Here is an 18,049-nt window from a genome sequence, read left to right as displayed (position 1 = left end):
AAACCATCATAAACGAATATTCGATGTTTTAACATCCATGACGGTATAGTGGCAACTGAAAGATAATAATAAAATGCTACGAGCCAAAGAATGAAATGATTGTTGACGCGCAACCCTTCCATTGTAAATTGTTGAGTACTATTCATTCAAAAAACGCTTGGTTCCCACACCGTATTCAGTATTATAAAAGGAGCAAATCTGGATAAAATGGTGAATACGAAATATGGGATAGAATCTCAAGAACAAATAATAAGAAAACCATTTCTTCGATAGCTGATGCCACTACCGACTTCTACTGTCTTATACTGTCTCTTCTAACTGTCTGTATTAAACTATTTTATATTTCAACAAATCAAAATCAAATCATTCTTTTCCTCTGCTTTATTTAATAGATACATGTACTAGTTTTGTCCTCTATCTACCTCTAATAATCAACTGCAATCAATGGAATAACCGCAAAGCGGATTTTCTTTTTGTTGGTTCCAATTTTTAAAAAGATAGTGCTACATACAATTAGAATCCGTTTGGATTGATATATAATATATTAAACAAAATATACATTACAAAATAACAATAGAAGTTTTTACTGTCTACATTAAATAGGTACAGCATGAGATAATATATACAATAAAAGTTCAAGAACGCGACCGAAAGTGTTCCTAACTTTCCTATAAGATTACAGCTAGAACTGAATATTTGATATTTACACCATATAAAGATATTACAGTCGCGTCATCATATACAATCGTGTTTTTCGAAAATTGAGTTTTATTAAAAAAGTACATATTAACTCTTGGGGATTATGAGTTTTGGAGTGGGTGTCTTAAAAGCTTCCAATTCAGCGTTGTTAGTAAGAATTGTTACACTTTACACACCCAGAAACTCTTTAAATCTCCTTAGACGCGTTCTGTCTTCGAATTGAACGTTTTTGGCTACTCTTGAAACCTTCACCTTTTTCTGTCCAGTTTTTTCGTGAGAAGATACGCTAAAAATGTCAAATTTTCAGGGGCAATAAGTTCCGATTTTTATTATTTGCTGAACGATATGCCATGAAAATTCGACTTTGATGTTGTTTATCAATGCTGTATCATCATCATCATGTTAGGTGTGAAGAGCGACATTTAAAAGCGGCACCAAATAGAAAGAAAATCCTCAAGGTACTGGAGTATTTTTTATATAAATAGTACAAAAGTTTTATCTAATAAAACTCTAAAATCGAATGACTGGGGGCTTTTACCGTTACTATATTACATAAAAATAAACTTAAGAAGTCCTTTAACTCAAGCTTTAATATATCGTTTTGTTTTCGATCAATTTGTGACGATTACTTATCCATTTTTTCTGTGGGTTTTCAAGGCATTTCGTCGCCTTGGCAACGTTCAGCGAAATTAATATCATAATAATGTTTTTTCTAATTATACAGCCCCAGAAATTACAGCGCTTTTTAATTTTACTGGCTCCGAAATCTCACCGTATCGGAGAATTGGTGCCGAGACATGGCCATTTGAGACACTACAGCGATCCTTATATTTAGAGTTTTACAGATTTCATTACCATTTCCAGGTAGCTATGACGAGACTAAAATAAATCCCCATAAATAAATAATTAACCCATGACTGCGTTTGCAATAACTGTCAGTCCTGCGGACTTTCATTCCCGATTAGCTGCAAACAAACACTCACTCGCACTATGTACACATCTCAGATACGTATAACAACTACGGAGACTGACGCTATTTCATCCTATTCAGTACATAGTCCGCCGTGGTCAATAGGCCCTTCTGAAATGGACTCTCCGTCAGCTGATTAGCTATCCGGACGGCTTCCTGGCAGTGCTGTTTCGCCAAGAACTGGGTCTGTTCTAGGCCTTTGCTCTTGTGGACTAGTTCGAACGCTTTCTCCACGTCTCCTGGCTCTTGGAAGCGGCGCATTATCATGGGATTCAGTTCTGGATACTGAAAAAATACGCAGTGTGGATTTATTCTCGAAAATTTCGAATAGTTTTTGGTCGAGCAAGTAAAGATAGAACTTAATTAAATTTGATACCTTTCGATGAGTTTCTGAGTATGAATGAGTTAAAAACGAGGAGAGAACTACAAGGTGTCTCTAAAAGGTCTGTATAAAATTTTATCGCCGATTTCTAAGGCGAAAACATGACGATTTACCCCAATTTATCTTAGGCTAAAAGTGGGCGGTTTTCAAAATACAAGACGTCAAAGGGAAGATTGAAAAAAGGAAAAAAAATGATAAATTTCTTTACAATGCTACTATTTGAATAAAATATCGTAGAGGGGGATTTTTGGGGACGAGAAATCAGAATCCGTTTACATTGGCGATGTACGCTATTGAGGACACTCTCGGCGTTAGTTGGATTCTCTTTTTTACTTTTTTTTTACTTACTAGAAATCAGATATCGAAAAAAATGTAATATTCTCTAATTTCAAACTTTATTGTGAGTATAAATATATAAGTTTTTTGCTGCTCTTTTTTACCATTACCCAGTTATGTAAGGATTAATGTTTGAAATTTAAAACCATTTATAATCGAAACTATCGCTCGTATGAAAAAAATTAATTGGATTTTTTTTGTAGAAAATTTCATTGGCTGTAACTTTAGTTCTTATGACTTTTTCCGTAAATGTAGTGGTTGCTGAAATATTTACGAAAAACGGAAGTTTAGTGCATGACTTTTTTATGCTCTCCCTCTACTTACCTTCGCCCCGAATCTTTTGTGCGTAGAATTCTTTCTTCTAACAAACCTAAAAACCACTTAAAATATTAACGTGGCCTCTGCACAAGAAAACTATTTGGCACAAGTGATATGTCACCCTTTGAAAAACCAAAAATACACTAAAACCACGTTTTAGTTTCCCCACCTAGCACCCCCCTTTTCGCTCCACGATCCCGTAAGACAATTGGATTTAAAAATACATTGTTAAAAAACATTATTACTTAAACACCTTGAGCGCCACGTGACGCATTTTTGGATTTTTTTTTAATATGGAAAATTCCATAAGAATTATTATTTTTTTGATAACTTTCATGAAGTGGTAGTCAACTTGTTAAGAGAGTTAAATAAATTATTACTATGCGATTTACCATATATTTTTACGTAAAATTCTGTTTTTCGAGAAATTCTCAAAAACCACTACATTTACGATCATGGTCATAACAACTAAAGTTGTCGCTTATCAAATTTCTTACAAAAAAAGTCTAATAAATTTTCTCATACGAGCGATAGTTTTGGATATACAGGGTGGCCCATTTACAACAGTCCACCTGAAATATCTTGAATATTTTTTTCTTCGCAAAACCCCAAAACACGATTATTTTGCTTTTAAGGGGAACATATTAAAATCATAAATTCGTGGGTGTAGAACCATTCCCCTAAATGGAGTAGCAACCCCTTCGAGAATCTTAAATGGCAGGGGGGGGGGGGGGTAAAGCGGCACATCAAATTTAAAGTATTACAATTCAAATTACAAAAATATAGAAATTTTTTTGCTCCGCCTTTAAATATTGTAAAAAAAACATTTTGAAACATCGATGAAATAAATGGAAAAAAATTAATTTGTAAATAATGTTTTAGTTAATTTAGTGTTCAAATTGCGAATATATATGTCAGAATAGGAGAAACAGAATCGCTTCCAGAAGCCATAAGTCTCAAGTTAAAGACTAGGAATAGTCACTCAATACCGCCAATTTATTAATAACAAATGTCACTGAGATTACACTAATTTATATGTAAACGAATAACTATCGGCTACCCTATATTCTGATAAATGTCTTATGGCAATAATCTCTTTCACAAAAGGTAAACCGTACGATAATCGAATCGAAGGATGAGAGACATGACAATCCGGGACCAGACCTCTCTAAGCCAACTCTCGATAATTACTACTCTACCTCACCCAATATTCATTTCGTCCCCTGGCCCCGTTTTACCCCCTTACGTGTTAAAAACAAGTGTGTCCCTTATTCGATGGGGTTCCTGGAAGTCATATCATAAAGAAAATGAATGCTTTAGTTTCGAGAGAATAGCGAGAAAAACTAGAACCCCGATCGATTACATAGGGTCGTACCAATACATCGAGTCTGTCTACTTAGGGGTATTCGCTAAATTTATGGTAGCGCCGACATATATAATAAACTTTAAAGACACAATAACTTCAATATCACATCCAAAAGTACGAGGCTTTTTACATCTGGATCTTGATCTACTGCTGGGCTTCTGTAGGTTTGTCCATCACCAAAGAGAACACAACATAAATTTTATTACAAACATTTTATTTAAGAACGAAGCTCGTTTTTCCAGAAGGTGGATTACCAACTTACTCAATGAACATGTCTATGTTGATAAAATCTGCATGCTGCATAAATGGTGCATCAACAACACGAATTTAAGATTTATATGTGAGCAGAATAGTTAATAATTTTATTATCAGTTCTTCCATTTTTTCGACCCGATTAAGTGATGAAGGTGATTGGGAACACATTTAAAATACACTGCCAAGTGTATTGGAAGATCTACCTTTGCAACTCTGGCGAGATGTGCGGTTTGTGCACGACGGTGCTCCGCCAGATTTTACTATGAATGTCCATAACCACTTACGTCAACAGCACCCGCGTAGATGGACCGATAAAGAAAATGATGCTCAGGTACCTTGGCCTCTGCGCTCGCCGGATCTGACTGCGATTGATTATTTTTAATGGGGATCTTTAAAAACCATGGCATACTCTACAGCTATAAATAATGAAGTGGAATTGTGGAGACCAATTTAAAATGCAGTAAACAGTTTGAAGAACGACGAGGGGTTGATGAATAGGGTACATTTTAACTTTATACGTTGAATTATTCTTTGTATGCAGATCAATGGAGGTCCCTTCGAACACTTACTAAAAGTGTAATTTTTTTTACATAATTAAATGCTTTAAAAAAATTACTTGCGCTTTTAAAAAGTTTGCAACGTATTTTTAAGTTCTGATTTTGTTCGTTTCAACTGATGAATAAATATGTATTACTTTAAAGTTATTTCTTAAAACGTTTAGCGAACTTAAACCGCAGATATCTCAAGAAGGAATGTCCGTAAGGACTTATACGGAAAAACATTTTGTTCATAAAACATGTAGGAAAACAAAATTTAGTCATAAATAAATTTTACACCGGGTGATAAAAAAGTTATGCCTTTTCAAAACGAGGTCAACTAGCGGTAAGAACGTCCTCTACAATGGGCATCGAAGATGTGAATGGGTTCTGATTTCTTGCCCCTAAAAATCCCTCGATGCGACATTTTTCTCAGATAGCAGCTTTACAAACAAAGCTTTAAATTTTTTTTTCTTTTTTTTTTATCTTCACTTCCTGTATTTTGAAAACCGTCCACTTTTAGACCAAGGAAAATTCAGTTAAATTGCCATGTCTTCGTCTCAGAAGTCTGTGGTAGTATTTTGTATAGACCTTTTAGAGACACCCCGTATAGCTTCACATTCAAAAATAAGACAGTTACCAGGAACTGAGTTGAAACCGATTTGACCGCCAGATTTCTGAGCAAGAATTACTTGTGAATATAAAAGTTCTGTTGCAGCAAGAAAGAAACCAATTCTGGACTGTCACGAACAGTCTGAAACAGGTGCAAGAATACTGCGTATCTTTCTGATGGTGTGAAATCAGTTTATCTTTTGGTTGGAACTACGAAATATGTCCCGATCGGTGTACTGCGCACATTTCTGAGGAAACAGAGCTGGTTGACCTGTCTACTGAAATAGACTTTTATAGTCCAACATACGGGGTGGGAAAAAGAAAAAGTTTTTGTGGCTTATTCGAAGACCCTACAAAGTATCGTTGCAGGGGTTTAAATTTTGAGAAAAAACAATGGCGCTTTAGAAGCTTTTCGCAAAATTTTCCGAATATTCCAAGTGGAATAATTTAAAATGTCCATATTAGAGCTGTCAGAGCTCTCATATCTGCCCCTCAAATACCTAAAACAACATGAGTTTCGCTCGTGGATTTTCTTGGGAACACTGGAGGAGATTACCTAGACCCCAGCAAAGTCAAAAAATCATTCAATTCCTGGACTAAATTCAAAAATTTGTATCCATCAAATAGAATATTCTAGAAGGTTCATTTTAGAATTAGCGAACTTTTTATGATAACTATTGAACCTTCTGAAATATAAACTTCATCTGTCCACATTCTTGGAAATACTGGACAAGAGCAACCTTCGATCGGGATAAGCCGCATCCACCGATATGTGCTAATAACTGAACCTCTCCACAAACACATCAGAAATGAAATACTCGGTACTACCAACTGTAAGAGAACGATTGTTATTACCTTTTCACAAGCAAACAGGACAGGCGCCGTTGCCAAACCGAGTTTGAGGTCCGCTGCCGTTGGTTTGCCCATCATAGCCGAGTTGGACACGAAGTCCAGCAAATCGTCAACCAGCTGGAAACCTAAGCCGATGTTGCGGCCGTACTGATAGCCCAGTTCGGACAGTTCTTCGTTAGCACCGGCTAACAGTACCACCTAAAGAAAACATCACTTAACGTGTGGCATCGCATTTCATCCCTTTTGGCTAGATTTATATAAAACCTTGCCATTAAAATGGTTGTTTCCCTTCGTTTCGATTTTGTAGACTCATCCTCAGGTTCGTTATTTCAAATGAGGTAATTGATTACACGGAGCTCAAATTATAAGGGCTTTGGGGTCTTAGGCTCAAGCCAACAACCATATGTCCTAATAAATTCCAGGCTTCACGTTACTTAAGACCGGGGTCACAAAGTCTAGCCCTTCCAGTGAAATGCGAAATGCAGCAGCTGCAATAAAGTGCTGCAGCGCTGCTGTCTCTGAATGCGCCTAGTGACCCAACTACATCTATACTCATAATACTGCGAAGCTTACGGATTTGACAGAGTTCGCCATAAGACTGGCAGTTTTGCGGTAGGTTTTTGTCAAGTAATGGGCAAATCTCTCGTTCTCCGTCTCTTTCGAGCCTAGCTGCATGAATTCTCCTTGGACTAGGTCGCTGACTACCTGGAAGTGAGTTATGAATTGCTATGGGAAGTGTCTAACTGTGAACTCTTAAGGCATCTTAAAATACAGGGTTATTCACTCAACTGATTCATTGAAAGTTTACTAAAATCAAACAGTGATAGAAGGAATATGTACGACCAGCTTCCGATAAAACTCAATTATTTGGAAAATAATTTGAATTAGGTATACAGGGTGTTTTTGTTTGGTGTGCTTATCATTACTGTCTCCGAACCCGTGCGAACTACATCTTCGGTTCAATTAGACAAAAGTAGTCCCTTGTCGAGCTGATTAAGGAAAGCGATACAAGGTTGCCACATTTTCAGAAGTTTCCTAGATATTTGGAAAAATATGAAATTGGCCTAAAACTTCAATCCCTCATATTTCGTAAACTGTTTGTGGCGAAGAAGAAGTTTAAATTACAACATTTCACAACTTTTCACTCTCTACAAAACGACAGATGTAACGTCATTGTACAGCTTTGAATAACTAAGTAATGGTTATCAACTTCATTATTGTAAATACGGACCTGGAAGTTTCATTTCATATTTCGAAAGCTCTTTTCATTCTTAACAGACCCATGTAAAATTTGTTTACATTTGTTAACGTTTCGACCCGAATAATTCGTCATCAGACTATTTTTTATTTACCTTTTTAAACTACCCTGCTAGGTCACTGTGGAAACGATTTTTTAACAGGTTTTTACATTTATTTGTCAAATAAGTTTGTTTTTAGACTTATTTTCGTCTTTTATAATTTATTTTCGAGCTGAATCTATAAAAAAGTGAATTTAAATAATGTTATTCAGTAACGACGAAAAAATGGGTTTGTTAGTTGTGTCTTTGTGAAGTTTTCGTAATGCTAAAAATGCTTTGGAACGGTATCAGAACTTATATCCAGAGCGAAGATCTCCTGCATCAAAACTGTTTGCGTAACTGGAAAGAAACTTACGCGAGCACGGTTCCTCTTACAAACCAAGAAAAGATAAATAAGAAATGGTCTGATGATGAATTATTCGGGTTTAAACGTTAATAAATGTAAACAAATTATACACGGATCTGTCAGGAATAAGTGGCGTTTTCGAAATATAAAATAAAAATTCCAGGTGCGTATCTGCAGCAATGAGGTTGATAACCATCGTTTAGTTATCAAAAGCTGTACAATAACGTTCGATCTGTCATGTTGTAGAGAGTAAAAAATTGTAAAACTTTGCAATTTAAACTTCTTTTCTGCCATAAACAGTTTACGAATTACGAGGGATTGAAATTTTGGGAAATTTTCATATTTTTACTAATATCCACGAAGCCACTGGAAATGTGGCAACCTCGTAGCGGTTTCCTTAATCAGCTCCACAAGGGGCCACTTTTGTCTAATTTAAGCGAGCTTGTAACTCTCACCGTTTCGGAGATAGTAATGACAGGCGCGCCAAAACAAACCACCCTGTGGAAAATCCTGATGCAGTTCGCTAGAAAATTACGTTATCTCCTTGATACAGCTTAAAGTTATGAGATGCCCCATTAAAAAAAAATTACATCTGCAGTTTTAAAAATGTGAATGTTACAAGCTGAATTTTGGACACCCTGCATAGTACTAAATGATCTAAATAGCAAGAGTGTAAACTTAGGACTCTGTATTGGCACTCTTTAAAATATGAAGATTGTGTCTTTAATAACTGGGGATATGTGCAGTGTTAAAATTGGTCATTATGGAGGCACGTTATCAATTCAACGTCAAATATCTCGAAAATGGTGACGGCTAAGTTAGGGCGTTATGCAAAAAATGTGTCTCAAATATTACATAGAATTTAGAAGTAAAATAACATATTGGAGTCCTATTTGAAATAAGCGAGTTGAGGCATTTCCGGTCAAACCGGAAGTGCCGGAAGTTCACTTCACTAAAAATTTACAAATTTGTATCACTTTTAGATCCTCGTAAACCTTTAATGAATGAGTTAGGTGAATAGACCTGTACATATAATTTATTAGGACAGAAGGTAAATAAATATAGTAAATAAACCTATAGGTAGTAATAACACCTAAGGTTAATGGAAAAAGTGCGAATATCACTAATGTATGTATCTGCGTAATGCATACACATTACGCAGATTCTTACCTGGCTAAGAACTAAAGTAACGTCATCGTTTTTTAATCTGGCGATCATCATGGATGCTATGGCCAATATGAAATCACCAGCCATGGTAACCTGGAACAACAGATCCTTTTATGTGTTTTTCGGGAAAAAATATAGAAATGGTAATTTCTTAGGCAAATCCAGATGAACCACTGCGGAGGGCTGGAAATTTCGGTAAACAAGACAATGGTTGAAGTGATTAAGCGCTACGGCCAAATTCGACAAATTTTGCATCGAACAGAGCTTTATCCACCGTCGAACGCCACCAAGTCCATTAAAGTTCAATGGATTAGTAGAACGATTAAAGAAGTTAGAAACGATTAATCCAATCTATATGTCCTTGACGAGCCACTACACTCCAAATCGTTAACTGGTAGGATCCCAATCGCCATCTCACGTTTCCTTTGATCATAGAGTTAGTTCAGGTTCCTCCATTTGATTCCTTCAATCACCCTCGTTCAGCTAGCACATTGTTGAATCGAGAACAGATTGGGATGAAGTTTCAGTTCGATCCATATGGCTCATCATCACTAATACTCGCAATAGCAATTTTCAAGTTGGGGAAGAGGTAATAACCAAACTCGGAATAGTGAACTACAGGATATGGACTACCATTGGATTGCTACCACGGCTATTTCGAACCAGCTGCAGGACCCACGCGAAAACTCGACCCGCATCACTCATCATCATTGATGTCTGAAAGTCCTCTTCTTCGAGAATTGCTATTTTTAAGTAGGGGCGGAAACAATAATGGAACTCTGGAATGGGGGACGTGTCCATTGAAACGTCCTGAATTTAGTTGAGAGCGATGACACGGAGATTCTTGTTGGTAGCGTGTTTACCGTTGGTGTTTCAAGCAAATCTTGAAAGGTCACATGTGCTACACGAACGGTGGTACAAATAGTAATCTCCAGATTTGTTTATTCCCGAGTACCACTGGATCGGTACCACAGCAACTTCAAAGTAGGTTCAACGCCCATGAAGAGTTTGATTTACATGACTCATCATCACTGGTATCTGCAACTCCCCAATTCAACAATCACAACTTTCTAATTCAGGGGAAAGTAATAATAGAACACTGAAATAAACAATGTGTAAGTGGAAACGTTCGCAATCTAATTGATGACATCAACACTGGTTCAAACAGTACTCTCCAGATCGATTTATTGCCGTACGAGTACTGCTGGATCGATATGACAGCCATTTCAAAGCATGTTCAAGCACCATAAGAAACTTCTGGAAGCTCCTCATCAAGTTTTTGCCTTTGTTTGTTGTGTCCTCCTCATGTTTATCTTTTAGTTTTATGGTTTATTGAAAGTGTTGTACCGTTAAAACTGCATCTTCAGAGCTTTCCTACACGTCCCAAAAAGAAAATGAAGTAAATAACAAAACCATCTGATTTTTTCCTATATTTTATCATGGTACCGACTTGAATCGCAGTTTGAATCAATAATTTGTAGCTATGCACTAAGGACCAAAAGGGGGGAGGCAAAAGTTTCCCGCCCAAGACACTTTTAAGGGTGGCAGAATAAAACTTTTTTTCCCAATATAATCTCCTTCTTCTTTATACACTTTTGACAACGACTAATTAGCATTTCTAAACGTTTAAAAAGCAATCAGAAGTTGTAGTGTTAAATTGTTCTAAAACTGCTGACTTGGCTTCTTCATCGTTGGACAATTTACTACCTCGCAAGTCAGATTTTAAATTTGAGAAAAAGAAATAATCACTGGGGGCCAGGTCGGGACTGTAGGGGGGATGTTTCAGTTCTTGGAAGTCGCATTCGAGCACTGCATCTTTTGCAACTGGAGCCGTGTGAACTGGAGCATTGTCATGCAATAGTCGCACACCTTCACTGAGGTTTCCACGACACTTTTCTTTGATTGAATTTCGTAATTTGTGTAAATCGGAGGCTTAATAAATCTTGTTTACCGGGATATTCCTCTGTTCGAAATCAATCAGAAGAATTAATTCACAATTCCGAAAAACCGTAAACATAAATTTTTTGGTTGACTACGAGACTCTTGCTTGTTTATGACCGTGGTTGACTGGGGCGGTGCCACTCCATTGATTCCCTTCTGGATAGAGGATCATAATAAAAGACCATAGTTTTATCTCCTGTCAAAATTGTCTTCAAAAACTCGTCCGGATTTTCCGTGCCAAGTTCTAAAAATTCTCTACAGTTTTTTGCACGTTGTTGTATTGAATCGAAAAAAATTTGAATACCCATCCTGCAGCAACTTTATTCATATGAAGATGTTCATGTAGAACTCTGAAAGCTGGGGCTTTACAAAGCTCTAATCTTGCTGCAATTTATTTTGCTTTCTAACGTCTGTTTGCAAGGACAGCGACAACGGACAACGGTCTGTTTCCCCTCTTACAGCAGCTATTGTTGCCGGTATTAACACTTCAATAGGGCGTCCTGGAAGCAAATCATGTTCTACGTTTCCAAAGCTCGTACGAAATTATCAAGCTCAATCTTCCATGGTAAAATAGGACTGCGACAAGTTACCGGATATAATGTCTATTTGTTCTTTTACTTATTTTAGCGATTTTCCTTTGACGACTTAAAAGTGTATTACTCTACATTTCTTACTATTTGTAAAATTTAATAAGCACTTGAGCTGATTTTTTTTTTAACTTAATAACTACTTCTTTGATTTGGCTTATTTTTAACCCTCAGGTAGATAAAATATCAGAAAGTACATATACAGGGTGTCCAGTTTTTTATAGCACTATTTTAACCACGTGCTTTACACTTAAAAATAATATTAGTTCTCTATATACCGGCCGATTCAAGAGGATGGCTCGCCTTTACGACTCTTTTTGTTTTTAAAGTTAGAAAGTTGAAATTTAGAGAGAAGCTATGTGAGAATAGAGCCGATTGATTGACATTAATGACGCTTATCTAGCACTTCCGGTTTAACCGGAAATTACCTTAACTTTCGATTTTTAAATGTAATACCCTATACATTTTTACTTTTTTGGAATTTAAAGGTTATTTTTGATCCAAAAATATGTGATTAAAAAAATTGTGTTTTTTTTCATGTTGAGTTACGTCACTGGAGCATACATATTAGGCAAAATTTTAGGTCAAAATTATGAGGAAAATTACTAATTTGTTATTTTATTGAATACTTTTTCTTTTGTAAGCAATTTAAATTCCTAAAAACAGTTTTTCTCATTTAGGTTCTGTTTTTCCAATGGCAACAAGGTGGCTTATTGCGATTTTCTAAGACTTTTCTTTTCATTTTTCGATACTAAATATAACGTATATTCATTGAGAAATGAACCGTTAATTCATTAAAAACCTTGAAATTTACAAAAAAATTCCAAATGACAGAACAAAAGAACAAAATATTTCTTTTTGTAGAAATTGTGTACAGTAGTGAAAACGCAAGTTAGAATTAAAGTCAAAGCACAAGTTTACGTCACTCCTAATAATCAGAAAAAATTAGAAGAAAAAGGTCATAGAGTGATAAATAATATTATCCCAAATCAATTGAACAACGTTAAGAGCAAAACAGTTCAAAATGCTTTTGCTTCCCAATAACAAGATGGTAATTTTCAACATCTCAATTAATTACTTGTTGATAACTACAAGAATACAGAAATTTTTTCAAAACTTGTCGCCTTGACGAATAGCTAATCTCACATTCTACAGCTATCTCACAAACTGATAGACTTGGATTAACTTCTACCATAAATAAGACATCGATTTCTTTGCTTTCACTGATAACAAAGTTTTTTTCTGTATTAGCATTTACCGTTACGATTTTCTTCACTATTTTTTTTTTAAGTGGCAACCTTTACACAGAAAGTCGCATAGAATCGGACGGCCGTTGACGACATTCTCCAAATACTAACAGCATATATTTTTTTTCACATTTTTTTTTATTTACACAATTTTAAACTAAAAATTACCTCTAAATTCTAAAAAAGTAAAAATATATAGGACGTTAAATTTAAAAATCGAAAGTTGAGGTCACTTCCGATTAAACCGAAAATACCAAATAAACGTTATTAATGCCAATCGATCAGCCCCATTCTCATCTGGCTCCTCTCCAAATTTCAACTTTCTAAGATTAAAAACAAAAAAGTTAGAAAGGCGAGCCACCTTAGTGAATCATCCGGTGTAAGAGTTTACGCAAGGTCCTGCAACAGGACGGGCTTCCTTAGCTTCTGTAGCAATAAAGTTAACAATTTTTTTCTTCTGCTAAATTATGCAACACATAAAGACGTATTTCCAGAAATTATTTTGTGATATACAGGGTGATCCCAAAAAATGTGACGGTATATAACTTCGCTATTTTCAACGGAATCCTCCAATTTTTGTGTTGTTTGCAGATTTCCCGTTAAATTTTAATATCAATTTAAATGAGATGTTCTATCTCTAAATTTTACCGTATCCCAGCTATTTGGAAAAATATGACAGCCGCAAGGTTCCATGGAAATCGGTATTGTAGGTTCTGAATGTCGGAATCTGTCTTCCGGGGTTCAAAAACGATCTAATAAGTCACATTTTAATGTTTTTTACTCAAAAAACATTTTCATAGTCCCTGAAATAGGCCTTCAAGGTTTCACGATTTCAAAGCTCAATATTTTGCTAATTTCAAACGGAATATCTCATTTTTTTTTTACAGCATCGTGTCCAGAATTAAAAAATATACAACTTTTGTTGATGACCTCATTCCTAAATCCAGCCATTTCTGAGTTCCCGAAAGTTGCCCTTTTTGGTTTCTAAATATTTTGATCGCCATGAAAAATGTCAAAATGACATTTGACTACATGACTTACACATTTTCTAACTGATGGCGTACGTTTATGACAATTTACAGTTTACGATTGTCATGGATGTAAGACAATAAATAGTTTTTGTTGTTTGTCAGATTGTAGTTAATTTAATGTAACATGAATGTAAAATTTGTTATTTTTTCTTTCTTTAACCTAAAAAATTTATAGAATTAGGTAAAGACGATGTTGTTCCTCTGTGTAAATGTAAATGTCACTACATTTTTTTATTATTTTCAAATATTGTATATTATTGTCATTTTGACACTTTTCATGACGATCGAACATTTAGATTAAAAAAGCGGAAATTTTCGGGAACTCAAGAACGGCTTGGTTTGGAGTTAGGGTAATGTTAGCAGAAGTTCTAGATTTTTGAATGCTGAACATGCAATTGCTGAGAAAATTGGAGCATTTCCTTTGAAATAAGCAATTTCTTGAGGTTTGAAGTCACGCAACTTCGGGAGCCTATTTAGGCGATTGTGGAAGACTTTTTTAAAATTAAAACACATCAAAACGTAGTTTATTAAGTCCGCTTCAAGGCCCAGAAGACTGATTCCGCAACTCGCAGCTTTTAGCGCACAACACCGATTTCCGTGGAACCTCGGAAGTTCCGAATTTTTCAAATTTTTCCGAATGACGCAGAAACGGTAAATTTTAAAAATAGGACATTTTACATAGACACGCCTTAAAATTTAATGATAAATTCGAAAATAACAAAAAAATTGAGAGATTCTATTTAAAATAACGAACTTGTACATCGTCACACTTTATTGGGGTCACCCTATACGTTAGAAAAAAATTTCTGGAAATATGCCTTTATGAGCTACGTAAATCTGCAGAAGGATGAAATGGTTAACTCTATTGGTGTAGAAGCTAAGGCAGTCTCAGGCACTATTGCCGGACTCTATACGGCAAACTATTTTTTTTTACGCGTAAATACGAGGATAAACGTCTGCTACAAAAAACTCGGACACCCTGTATGAACAAAGTCGTGACACGTCCTAGAAAAATCGAATCTGTGTCAAGATGGAAATTTTTGGGCCTTACTACGTATCTAGAAGTCTGTTTGCACAGCAATTAGCGATTTCTACTGAAACACATGTGGGTTTCCCAAGACCGTATCGAAGGATAGTACCACAATACCATGTTTACACTAAATTCGCACGTAAAGGTGGCAAAATACCCATCATTGTGTGTATTATTTGGCAATCTAATGCCACGTTATTATTTTTATTGTGCTAAAACCGTGCGGATATGTGCGGCCAATTTAACTTGAGCTTAATTAGCGTAACGGGCTTTTGTTAGGCTGAGATATTTCTTCAGATTTCGTGAAAGTTTCCTGATCTGAAACTCATATTACTAATAATTATCGTTTACACGGTAAATAGGGCCCGGATAAAACTGCGATTCAAATCGGCAATTTAAACTACTCGTGTTGAAATAGCAACAGGTATTACCATATATCATTATGATCTGTTTGAACTAAATTAATATCAAGTTTAATGGTTTCTTAAAGAATGCGAAACGGGCATTGCCAACCAGCAAGTGCAGAATAATGACATTCAAATCTGCAACAGTTAGGGAACTTGTATAATACGGTGTTGTTAGCGAAGCTGTAATAAAGTTCTTATCTTAACGAGATCGACACTCTTACTTCTGCTAATACTACCTATACCTACGAGCATTGTTTGATGTGAAGAAAGCCCACCTACTTAATTGACCTATTAGTAACCAGACGACGATCCGCTAAAAAAATTGCATCACCCAGTGTCTGGTGTTGTAATCTTCAAATTGAAGATAATTAATAAAACCGATACATTACCGAGACCGCAACTGGTCTTATATAATGACAATAAAACAGTTTTACTTCGTCTTTAGACTCTCTGCCAAATTGGCAGTAACCGGAGGTATTAGAAATGTTGCATTGGGAAACTACTGTAATTCACATAATGTAAACTCCTATTGGTGCTTAATAAACGGATTATTCCACATTAGAACATTAATCCAACTAATAGGGGGTAATTACCGATATAAGTCACGAATACAACGAAACTGACCTTTCACGCTGGTAACGATGGTTTTGACCGGACAGATGGTTGGGAATAAGAGTGATTGTCTAGGTGAGATGACGGATCGCAAACGCAAATGGTTCTGGTAGTTGGACATTACCACCGATTTATCAAGAAAAGAACTGATTCGGATAGAGACTGAACTGAAGACAAGAAAAAATGTCGTCATCGAGAGATGGAAAATTCACAAATCATGTTTAAATTAGCCCATGCAAAAAACGAAGAAAGTAGTCACGATTCAGGGCAAATATGCCGATTCTGTAGGATGTTTGCGTGTTGTGACGCCAAATTGGGATGGTGAGTTGTTGTGCCGCACAGCCCGCAATTCTTAATTCCGCATAGAGGGTCGAAAATAAAAAAAAAAAAAATCGAAAATGTAAAAAAAATGTCCAAACCGCCGGTACGATTTTTAATGGCATTTCCTGCGTAGTAATTGCTACCAAAGGCGCTTTTTTGTCTGCAGTGCGACCTTTATTTTTTGTTCCACCAGTGATGTGCCTACCAATACCAATATAGATGTTTAAAAGAAAAAAAATATACGCCACTACACCTCATTGCCATAAAAATTACTCATGCACTCACTGGCGAATTTGGAACTAAAAAGCTCTGTTAACTATTGCCGCTATGAAGCTCGATTGTTCAGGAAAAATTACAGAGATTTCTGTAAATCGCAATTCAACTGGTGTTGAGGCAATATAATGATTAAGTTAGTAAAGTCTTGCGAAATAACTGGTTTTCAGAAAACTAGCCAACAACAACGTACACTAATATGATGAGGAAGTCAGATCAAGAGGATCTTCAAAGGCTGACCCCTCGACATGGAACTTATTTTCCATTGATTTTTTCGAAGAAATCGAGTGTTCTAGTAAGTTTTGACATAACTGTCTTCGAACCCGTAAAAATTCCACGTTAGTCATTTTTGAAAACAGACCCATCGATATGGTACTCACTTTCAGCTAACCTTTTTCAGAAAATACAATGCCATAACCAATTTTGACGTATTTGTCTCCTAGCTCGACAAAATTCGGATTTCGTTATTTCTAACCACTGACCCATGAAAATGGTAGTCATTTTCACGCAACTCTTTCCATAACACAAAAACTCATAGTCATTATGGCTGTCGAATTGCACGGAGGCCTGGAAGGTTTTTCATGAACAGCTTCAAGTTGTTATTTCTGATGATTACTCGGGACGTGTCTCTATTTGCCAATTCCACCATCAGCACCTTGTGGAAAATCAAGATCGTACGAAATCCGCTCTTTTTACCGAGGAGCCCATTTTACTATGTAAAAATATTTCAATAGACGTAATAGCTGTGTGTAAGATCAGAAAAATCATAGTCCAACGCTCATTAGAAATTATGAGTACCAATTTTCGATCAACATGTGGGCCTACTCGCTCAATTTTTACGTACTCTGTTACTCAAGTTTCTGGAGCATTTCGTGCTTTTACGCATTGGAATGTGAAATCACCACGATAAAGCTCCGGCTCATTTCTCTAGAGCAGTAGAAAGTCAACTGGATAAAGTTTATACGGGACATTGAATCGACAAATTTGCTTCTCCTGCGGCATGGCCTTCACACTCTCTGGATTTAACCTCTGCATATTTTTTCTTATGGGGTTATGTAGAGCAATCGATTAAGAGAATCTGCAACGTTTTTCAAAGTTTCAGGGAAGGTTTTATGTTGACGTATATATGATTGGAAATTTGTACACCCGTAGTTATAACTTTTATTACTAAGAGAGCAGAATTATGGACCTGTCAGTTACGAGAAGCAATTTTATTACTTAATACTAGGCGTAGCTCTTTTTCTGGCTTTCAAAGGATTTGAGCCTGCCTACTACATCCACATATATTATAATTACAATTATTGGCCTGTAATCCTTGAACTTTATTCCAAGCAAAGACTCGTATTTACCTGGCCATTGAAACACAGACATTACACATCCACTTTAATAAATCCCTAAATAAGGAAATACCTGCTTTTCTGATCAAGTCACGAATTGTAAGTATGTAAATTATTGCACTTCCA

At 35.9% G+C, this 18,049-nt stretch overlaps 1 protein-coding gene across 2 annotated transcripts in view; it reads right to left on the bottom strand.

The window, feature by feature from the left end:
* Positions 1-523: 523 nt before the first annotated feature.
* The window catches only part of qless (decaprenyl diphosphate synthase subunit 1 qless), a 48,929-nt gene continuing 31,403 nt past the window's right edge, over positions 524-18,049 (bottom strand). For both annotated transcript variants that reach the window (XM_066293627.1, XM_066293626.1), the window contains exons 6-9: positions 9,141-9,230; positions 6,900-7,031; positions 6,330-6,524; positions 524-1,954 (exon numbers count right to left, since the gene is read on the bottom strand). In XM_066293627.1, the coding sequence (XP_066149724.1) occupies positions 1,733-1,954; positions 6,330-6,524; positions 6,900-7,031; positions 9,141-9,230 (639 nt within the window). In that variant the 3' untranslated portion in view covers positions 524-1,732. The remainder of the gene's footprint in view (positions 1,955-6,329; positions 6,525-6,899; positions 7,032-9,140; positions 9,231-18,049) is intronic.

The sequence above is a fragment of the Euwallacea fornicatus genome, chromosome 19, assembly GCF_040115645.1.
Source record: "Euwallacea fornicatus isolate EFF26 chromosome 19, ASM4011564v1, whole genome shotgun sequence".
Taxonomy (NCBI): Eukaryota; Metazoa; Arthropoda; class Insecta; order Coleoptera; family Curculionidae; genus Euwallacea; species Euwallacea fornicatus.
This window is presented reverse-complemented; position numbering and strand designations above follow the sequence as displayed.